Source organism: Salvelinus alpinus, chromosome 1 (genome assembly GCF_045679555.1).
Source record: "Salvelinus alpinus chromosome 1, SLU_Salpinus.1, whole genome shotgun sequence".
NCBI classification, from domain to species: domain Eukaryota; kingdom Metazoa; phylum Chordata; class Actinopteri; order Salmoniformes; family Salmonidae; genus Salvelinus; species Salvelinus alpinus.
The window spans coordinates 116541085-116551438 of NC_092086.1; the positions used below are offsets into that span (position 1 = coordinate 116541085).

Below are 10354 nucleotides of genomic sequence, written 5' to 3' on the forward strand. Positions count from 1 at the left end.
TAAATCTACCAATAGGTGCCCTTCTTTGCGAGGCATTGGAAAACCTACCTGGTCTTTGTGGTTTATTCTGTATTTAAAATTCACTCCTCGACTGAGGGACCTTACAGATAATTGTATGTGTTGGGCTACAGAGATGAGGTAGTCATTCAAAAATTATTGTGTGACTTGTTAAATTAATGTTTACTCCTGAACTTGTCATAACAAAGGAGTTGAATTCTTATTCACTCAACATTTCAGCTTTTCATTTTTAATTCATTTGTAAAAATTAAAAAATTAAAAAAAATACTTTAAAGTATAAATAATTCTACTTTGACATTATGTGGTATTGTGCGTAGGCCAGTGAAAATAAATCTCAATTTAAACCATTTTAACTTCAGGCTGTTAACAACAAAATGTGGAAAAAGTCAAGGGAGTGTGAATACTTCCTGAAGGCACGTGTCTCTAAGATCTCCCTTGTTAAAGGGGTCTAATGACCTCAATTTAAATAAAGGGCCAATAGAACGTGCTAGATAACCCAAAAGGGACTCAGTAGAGTAGAGATACATACCCAGAGAGAACCAGTAGACCAGACACACAGTAGAGTAGAGATATATACCCAGAGAGAACCAGTAGACCAGACACACAGTAGAGATACATACCCAGAGAGAACCAGCAGACCAGACACACAGTAGAGATACATACCCAGAGAGAACCAGCAGACCAGACACACAGTAGAGATACATACCCAGAGAGAACCAGCAGACCAGACACACAGTAGAGTAGAGATATATACCCAGAGAGAACCAGTAGACCAGACACACAGTAGAGATACATACCCAGAGAGAACCAGTAGACCAGAAACCAGTAGACCAGAAACACAGTAGAGATACATACCCAGAGAGAACCAGTAGACCAGAAACACAGTAGAGATACATACCCAGAGAGAACCAGTAGACCAGACACACAGTAGAGATACATACCCAGAGAGAACCAGTAGACCAGAAACACAGTAGAGATACATACCCAGAGAGAACCAGTAGACCAGAAACACAGTAGAGATACATACCCAGAGAGAACCAGTAGACCAGACACACAGTAGAGTAGAGATGATAACACATGATCCTCCAGCAGTAGGCTGGTAAAGGCTCCAGGGCTTCCAGGGTGTACATCCACTCAGCACTGCTGGTTCGAGGTGCTCAGACTGGGAATACAGAGAAGACCAAACCCCTGAGGGTGTCAGAGAGACCCATCAGTACACATCTCTTCACAGTCTGGCTGGCTCTGAAAAGTCTCTAACGCATCCTCCCTTTCCCTCCCTGCTTTTCCCTCCCCTTTCTTGCTCGCCCCAGACCCCTACATCTCTTTCTTTTTCCTCTCTGCTCTCTCTCTCTCTCTCTCTCTCATTCTTACTCCCTCTCCTTCTCTCTCTCTCTCTCTCTCTCTCTCTCTCTGCTTACTCTCTCTCTCTCATTCTTACTCTCTCTCCTTCTTTCTCCCCCTCTCTCTCTGCTCACTCTCTCATTCTTACTCACTCTCCTTCTTTCTTCCTCTCTCTCTCTGCTCACTCTCACTCTCCTTCTTTCTCCCTCTCTCTGCTCTCTCTCTCTCTCTCGTCTCTCGTGTCTCTCTCTCTCTCTCTCGCTCTCTCTCTCTCTCTCTCGTCTCTCGTGTCTCTCTCTCTCTCTGCCTCTCTCTCCAGGCATTGGGAGTTACAGTTCCTTTTCCTGTTTCCTCTTCATGTCAGGATGGGAGGAAAAGAAAAGCCTCCCAGTCTGAACAGAACAATGTCATAATTTTAATTACCATTCCTAGGCTACATCCCAAACAGCACCCTATCCCCTATTTAGTGCACTATGTTGGACCATAGGACTCTGATGTAAAGTAGTGCACTACATAGGGAATAGGGTTCCATTTGGGATGTTTCCCTAAAGGCCACTTGGGGAGGGTCCTTAGAACAGTCCTACAGAATAATAATCTGTTAGGGAGTGTCCATTAGAGACCAGAAACATCCTTGGATACAGAAGTTCAGATACTGAACAAAAATATAAACGCAACATGCAACAATTTCAAACATTTTACTGAGTTACAGTTCATATAAGGAAATTAGTCAATTTAAATAAATTCATTAGGCCCCTAATCTAGTGATTTCACATGACTGGGAATACAGATATGCATCTGTTGGTCACAGATACCTTGAAAAAAAAGTAGGGTGATCTCTGCTGTTGATTGTGGCCTGTGGAATGTTGTCCCACTCCTCTAATGCCTGTGCTAAGTTGCTGGAAATTGGCGGGAACTGGAACACGCTGACGAACACATCGATCTAGAGCATCCCAAACATGCAGGAAGAACTGGGACATGTTCAGCTTCCAGGATTTGTGTACAGATCCTTGTGTAGCTGTGCATTATCATGCTGAAACATGAGGTGATGGCGGTGGATGAATGGCAGGACAATGGGGCCTCAGGATCTCATCACGGTATCTCTGTGCATTCAAATTGCCATCGATAAAACGCAATTGTGTTCATTGTCTGTAGTTTATGTCTGCCCATACCATAACCGCTTGCCCATACGACGCCATACACAAGGTCTGCTGTTCCCAGGTTATGTTGATATAGGACTCGTTTTACTGTGGATATAGATACTTTTGTACCTGTTTCCTCCAGCATCTTCACAAGGTCTTTTACTGTTCTGGGATTGATTTGCACTTTTTTCACCAAAGTACGTTCATCTCTAGGAGACAGAACGTGTCTCCTTCCTGAGCGGTATGACGGCTGCTTGGTCCCATGGTGTTTATACTTGCGTACTATTGTTTGTACAGATGAACGTGGTATCTTCAGGCGTTTGGAAATTGCTCCCAAGGATGAACCAGACTTGTGGAGGTCTACAATTATTTTTCTGAGGTCTTGGCGGATTTCTTTTGATTTTCCCATGATGACAAGCAAAGAGGCACTGAGTTTGAATGTAGGCCTTGAAATACATCCACAGGTACACCTCCAATTGACTCAAATTATGTCAATCAGCCTATCAGAAACTTCTAAAGCCATAACATAATTTTCTGGAATTTTCCCAGCTGTCTAAAGGCACAGTCAACTTAGTGTATGTAAACTTCTGACCCACTGGAATTGTGATACAGTGAATTATAAGTGAAATAATCTGTCTGTAAACAATTGTTGCAAAAATAACTTGTGTCATGCACAAAGTAGATGTCCTAATTGACTTGCCGAAACTATAGTTTGTTAACAAGAAATTTGTGGAGTGGTTGAAAGACGAGTTTTAATGACTCCACCCTAAGTGTATGTAAACTTCCGACTTCAACTATATTTATTTATATACGGTGGCCTATGTTCCCTCAGGAGTAAGTCAATAGTTTATATATATTTATTTATATACGGTGGCCTATGTTCCCTCAGGAGTAAGTCAATAGTTTATATATATTTATTTATATACGGTGGCCTATGTTCCCTCAGGAGTAAGTCAATAGTTTATATATATTTATTTATATACGGTGGCCTATGTTCCCTCAGGAGTAAGTCAATAGTTTATATATATATTTATTTATATACGGTGGCCTATGTTCCCTCAGGAGTAAGTCAATAGTTTATATATATATTTATTTATATACGGTGGCCTATGTTCCCTCAGGAGTAAGTCAATAGTTTATATATATTTATTTATATACGGTGGCCTATGTTCCCTCAGGAGTAAGTCAATAGTTTATATATAAGCAGGAACCCCACTGACTCACTGTGGTTTCCTGACACTCGCAGGTTGCTCTGGCGTCCATGGGAACGAAGAGGAGTTGTGTGGCGATACCCAGTTCTGACACCAAGGTAGCAACCTGTAAATTCAATATAATTTCTATTTAAAAGATTTATTGGCATGGGAAACATATGTTAACAATGTTAAAGCAAGTTTAGTAGATAATTAACAATAAAAAATAAACTGTAAACATTACACTTACAAAAAAGTTCCAAAAGAATAAATACATTTCAAATGTCGTAGTATGTCTATATAAAGTGTTGTAATGACGTGCAAATAGTTAAAGTATAAAAGGGAAAATAAATAAACATATATATTGTTTGTATTTACAATGGTGTTTGTTCTTCACTTTTTGCCCTTTTCTTGTGGCAACGGGTCACACATCTTGCTGCTGAATGGCACACTGTGGTATTTCACCCAGTAGATATGGGATTTTATCAAAATTCGGTTTGTTTTTTATTTCTTTGTGGGTCTGTGTAATCTGAGGGAAATATGTGTCTCTAATATGGTCATACATTTGACAGGTTAGGAAGTGCAGCTCAGTTTCCACCTCATTTTGTGGGCAGTGTGCACATAGCCTGTCTTCTCTTGAGAGCCAGGTCTGCCTATGGTGGCCTTTCTCAATAGCAAGGCTATGCTCACTGAGTCTGTACATAGTCAAAGATTTCCTTAAATTTGGTTCAGTCACAGTGGTCAGGTATTCTGCCACTGTGTACTCTCTGTTTAGGGACAAATAGCATTCTAGTTTGCTCAGTGTTTTGGTAAATTCTTTCCAATGTGTCAAGTAATTATCTTTTTGTTTCCTCATGATTTGGTTGGGTCTAATTGTGTTGCTGTCCTGGGGCTCTGTGGGGTCTATTTGTGTTTGTGAACAGAGCCCCAGGACCAGCTTGCTTAGGGGACTCTTCTCCAGGTTCGTCTCTCTGTAGGTGACGGCTTTGTTATGGAATGTTTGGGAATTGCTTCCTTTTAGGTGGTTGTAGAATTTAACGTCTCTTTTCTGAATTTTGATAATTAGCGGGTGTCTGCCTAATTCTGCTCTGCATGCATTATTTGGTGTTCTACGTTGTACACGGAAGATATTTTTGCAGAATTCTACATGCAGTCTCAAATTGGTTTTTATCCCATTTTGTGAATTATTGGTTGGTGAGTAGACCCCAGACCTCACAACCATAAAGGGCAATGGGTTCTATAACTGATTCAAGTATTTTTAGCCAGATCCTAATTGGTATGTCAAATTGTATGTTCCTTTTGATGGCATAGAATTCCCTTCTTGCCTTGTCTCTCAGATCGCTCACAGCTTTGTGGAAGTGACCTGTAGCGCTGATGTTTAGGCCAAGGTATGTATAGTTTTTTGTGTGCTCTAGGGCAACGGTGTCTAGATGGAATTTGTATTTGTGGTCCTGGCGACTGGACCTTTTTTGGAACACTATTATTTTTTGTCTTACTAAGATTTTCTGTCAGGGCCCAGGTCTGGCAGAATCTGCGCAGAAGATCTAGGTGCTGCTGTAGGCCCTCCTTGGTTGGTGACAGAAGCACCAGATCATCAGCAAACAGTAGACATTTGACTTCAGATTCTAGTATGGTGAGGCCGGGTGCTGCAGACTGTTCTAGTGCCCTCGCCAATTCGTTGATATATATGTTGAAGAGGGTGGGGATTAAGATGCATCCCTGTCTCACCCCACAGCCCTGTGGGAAGAAATGTCTGTGTGTTTTTTGCCTATTTTAACCGCACACTTGTTCTTTGTGTACATGGATTTTATAATGTTGTATGTTTTTCCCCCAACACCACTTTGTATAGCAGACCTTCATGCCAAATTGAGTCACAGGCTTTTTTGAAATCAACAAAGCATGAGAAGACTTTGCCTTTGTTTGTTTGTCAATTAGGATGTGCAGGGTGAATACGTGGTCTGTCGTACGATAATTTGGTAAAAAGACAATTTGACATTTGCTCAGTACATTGGTTTCACTAGGAAATGTACAGGTCTGCTGTTAATGATAATGCAGAGGATTTTCCCAAGGTTAGTCCCTCACCATTATTCACCCAGCTGTAGCATATAGACCCTCACCATTATTCACCCAGCTGTAGCAGATCCCTCACCAGACATGTGTATTGAGTAAGAGCTCCGCCCTGATCTCCCCTCGCCACTCTATCCAGCCAGAGTTCAGCTCCCTGAAGCTGGAAATCCCCTGAGGCATCTGCTGCTCACCCAAACCCAACTGAGGAATGGTGTGTGTGTGTGTGTGTGTGTGTGTGTGTGTGTGTGTGTGTGTGTGTGTGTGTGTGTGTGTGTGTGTGTGTGTGTCCTGGCTCCTGTCCTGCTCCAGACAGGCTAAGGAGGCTCTCTTTCCCTTGGCCCCCAGACACGTGCACCCACACACACACACACACACACACACACACACACACACACACACACACACACACACACACACACACACACACACACACACACACACACACACACACACACACACACACACACACACACACACACACACACACACACACAGAGAGAGACAAAGACAAACACACACAAAGAGTGGTGGGGTGGAGAAACTGGGCTGAGCTGAGGAACACTGGGCAGCACACCATCCTGGCCCTCTGGCTGATAAAGCGGGGAGGAAACCAATAGCCTTAAAACAATAGTGTTATCAGCAGGCTGTGGAGTTCCTGTCCAACGTTAACCCCTACTGACCCAACACTGAGCTGTTACAACCCCTACTGACCCAACACTGAGCTGTTACAACCCCTACTGACCCAACACTGAGCTGTTACAACCCATACTGACCCAACACTGAGCTGTTACAACCCTTACTGACCCAACACTGAGCTGTTACAACCCTTACTGACCCAACACTGAGCTGTTACAACCCTTACTGACCCAACACTGAGCTGTTACAACCCCTACTGACCCAACACTGAGCTGTTACAACCCCTACTGATCCAACACTGAGCTGTTACAACCCCTACTGACCCAACACTGAGCTGTTACAACCCCTACTGACCCAACACTGAGCTGTTACAACCCCTACTGACCCAACACTGAGCTGTTACAACCCTTACTGACCCAACACTGAGCTGTTACAACCCCTACTGACCCAACACTGAGCTGTTACAACCCCTACTGACCCAACACTGAGCTGTTACAACCCCTACTGACCCAACACTGAGCTGTTACAACCCTTACTGACCCAACACTGAGCTGTTACAACCCCTACTGACCCAACACTGAGCTGTTACAACCCCTACTGACCCAACACTGAGCTGTTACAACCCCTACTGACCCAACACTGAGCTGTTACAACCCCTACTGACCCAACACTGAGCTGTTACAACCCCTACTGACCCAACACTGAGCTGTTACAACCCCTACTGACCCAACACTGAGCTGTTACAACCCCTATTGACCCAACACTGAGCTGTTACAACCCCTACTGACCCAACACTGAGCTGTTACAACCCCTACTGACCCAACACTGAGCTGTTACAACCCCTACTGACCCAACACTGAGCTGTTACAACCACTACTGACCCAACACTGAGCTGTTACAACCACTACTGACCCAACACTGAGCTGGTACAACCTCTACTGACCCAACACTGAGCTGTTACAACCCCTACTGACCCAACACTGAGCTGTTACAACCCCTACTGACCCAACACTGAGCTGTTACAACCCCTACTGACCCAACACTGAGCTGTTACAACCACTACTGACCCAACACTGAGCTGTTACAACCCCTACTGACCCAACACTGAGCTGTTACAACCCCTACTGACCCAACACGGAGCTGTTACAACCCCTACTGACCCAACACTGAGCTGTTACAACCCCTACTGACCCAACACTGAGCTGTTACAACCCCTACTGACCCAACACTGAGCTGTTACAACCCCTACTGACCCAACACTGAGCTGTTACAACCCCTACTGACCCAACACTGAGCTGTTACAACCCCTACTGACCCAACACTGAGCTGTTACAACCCCTACTGACCCAACACTGAGCTGTTACAACCCCTACTGACCCAACACTGAGCTGTTACAACAGGGTACTGACATGTTAACCCCTACTGACCCAACACTGAGCTGTTACAACAGGGGGAGTTGACAGCCACAGCCTGTTAGAGCATGTGAAAGCTTTAAACATGTTAAGTACTGTTAGGTACCTATTAAGTACTGTTAGGGACATGTTAAGTACTGTTAGGGACATGTTAAGTACTGTTAGGGAAATGTTAAGTACTGTTTAGGGACATGTTAAGTACTGTTTAGGGACATGTTAAGTACTGTTAGGGACATGTTAACTACTGTTAGGGACATGTTAACTACTGTTAGGGACATGTTAAGTACTGTTAGGTACATGTTAAGTACTGTTAGGGACATGTTAAGTACTGTTAGGTACATGTTAAGTACTGTTAGGGACATGTTAAGTACTGTTAGGGAAATGTTAAGTACTGTTTAGGGACATGTTAAGTACTGTTAGGTACATGTTAAGTACTGTAAGGGACATGTTAAGTACTGTTAGGTACCTGTTAAACTACTTCTGAGAGCTTCTGAGACTAATTCTAAGTACAGACATCCATAAATGTAGAAACGTGACAACGTCGTTGGCCAAACCGTTTTTAATCAAGAAAGCAAACCAACGCTACAGAACATGTTGTATTGACAGTAACGGAAGCAACAACAAACAACTACAGAGAAATGGTCATGTACAAAGGTTGAAATATGTCAAATGTAACTACATAATGGATGATTCAAGACACTTTATCATCATACAATTGGGTCTCATATGTCTCATTTGAGTCCAGTATATCTCTGCTCAAACACATACGTATGTGTGCATGTTGAGAATGGGAAGTGAGTACCAGTCAGGAAGTGAAGCAGGGTCTCATATTTGGTTGAGTATACACTATAGTATAGTACAGTATATATATATATCTGTCAACCCAGACATACACTACCGTTCAAAGGTTTGGGGTCACTAAGAAATGTCCTCGTTTTTGAAAAGAAAGCAAATTTTTTGTCCATTTAAAATAACAGGAAATTGATCAGAAATACAGTGTAGACATTGTTAATGTTGTAAATGACTATTGTAGCTGGAAACGGCTGATTTTTTTATGGAATATCTACAGAGGTGTACAGAGGCTCATTATCAGCAACCATCACTCCTGTGTTCCAATGGCACATTGTGTTAGCTAATCCAAGTTCATCATTTTAAAAGGCTAATTGATCATTAGAAAACCCTTTTGCATTTATGTTAGCACAGCTGAAAACTGTTGTTCTGATTAAAGAAGCAATTAAACTGGCTTTCTTTAGACTAGATGAGTATCTGGAGCATCAGCATTTGTGGGTTCGATTACAGGCTCAAAATGCCCAGAAACAAATAACTTTCTTCTGAAACTCGTCAGTCTTTTCTTGTTCTGAGAAATGAAGGCTATTCCATGTGAGAAATTGCCAAAAACTGAAGTTGGCCTTCTAGGAAGAATTGCAAAGAAAAAGCCATATCTCAGACTGGCCAATAAAAAGAAAAGATTAAGATGGGCAAAAGAACACAGACACTGGACAGAGAAACTCTGCCTAGAAGGCCAGCATCCCAGAGTCGCCTCTTCACTGTTGACATTGAGACTGGTGTTTTGCGGGTACTATTTAATGAAGCTGCCAGATGAGGACTTGTGAGGCATCTGTTTCTCAAACTAGACACTCTAATGTACTTGTCCCTGTAGCTCAGTTGTGCACCGGGGCCTCCCACTCCTCTTTCTATTCTGGTTAGAGCCAGTTTGCGCTGTTCTGTGAAGGGAGTAGTACACAGCGCTGTACCAGATCTTCAGTTTCTTGGCAATTTCTCACATGGAATAGCCTTCAGAAACTGAAGATCTGGTACAGCGCTGTGTACTACTCCCTTCACAGAACAGTGCAAACTGTCTCTAACCAGAATAGAAAGAGGAGTGGGAGGCCCCGGTGCACAACTGAGCAAGAGGACAAGTACATTAGAGTGTCTAGTTTGAGAAACAGATGCCTCACAAGTCCTCATCTGGCAGGTTCATTAAATAGTACCCGCAAAACACCAGTCTCAATGTCAACAGTGAAGAGGCGACTCTGGGATGCTGGCCTTCTAGGCAGAGTTCCTCTGTCCAGTGTCTGTGTTCTTTTGCCCATCTTAATCTTTTCTTTTTATTGGCCAGTCTGAGATATGGCTTTTTCTTTGCAATTCTTCCTAGAAGGCCAGCTTCAGTTTTTGGCAATTTCTCACATGGAATAGCCTTCATTTCTCAGAACAAGAATAGACTGACGAGTGCTGATGCTCCAGATACTCAGCTAATCTAAAGAAAGCCAGTTTTATTGCTTCTTTAGTCAGGACGACAGTTTTCAGCTGTGCTAACATAATTGCAAAAAAGGGTTTTCTAATGATCAATTAGCCTTTTAAAATGATCAACTTGGATTAGCTAACACAACGTGCCATTGGAACACAGGAGTGATGGTTGCTGATAATGGGCCTCTGTACGTCTATGTAGATATTCCATAAACAATCAGCCGTTTCCAGCTACAATAGTCATTTACAACATTAACAATGTCTACACTGTATTTCTGATCAATTTGATGTTATTTTAATGGAC

The 10354-nt window shown here is 42.7% G+C and overlaps 1 protein-coding gene across 2 annotated transcripts in view; it reads right to left on the reverse strand.

Moving 5' to 3' along the window:
• The window catches only part of LOC139539473 (angiopoietin-1 receptor-like), a 65197-nt gene extending 63930 nt beyond the window's left edge, over nucleotides 1-1267 (reverse strand). The window contains exon 1 of one of the 2 annotated variants that reach the window (XM_071342463.1): nucleotides 1046-1267. In XM_071342463.1, the coding sequence (XP_071198564.1) occupies nucleotides 1046-1148 (103 nt within the window). In that variant the 5' untranslated portion in view covers nucleotides 1149-1267. Of the gene's footprint in view, nucleotides 1-547; nucleotides 738-1045 lie in introns of those variants that run through there. The other variant, XM_071342454.1, reaches the window with a different exon arrangement.
• Between the last annotated feature and the right edge of the window lie 9087 nt (nucleotides 1268-10354).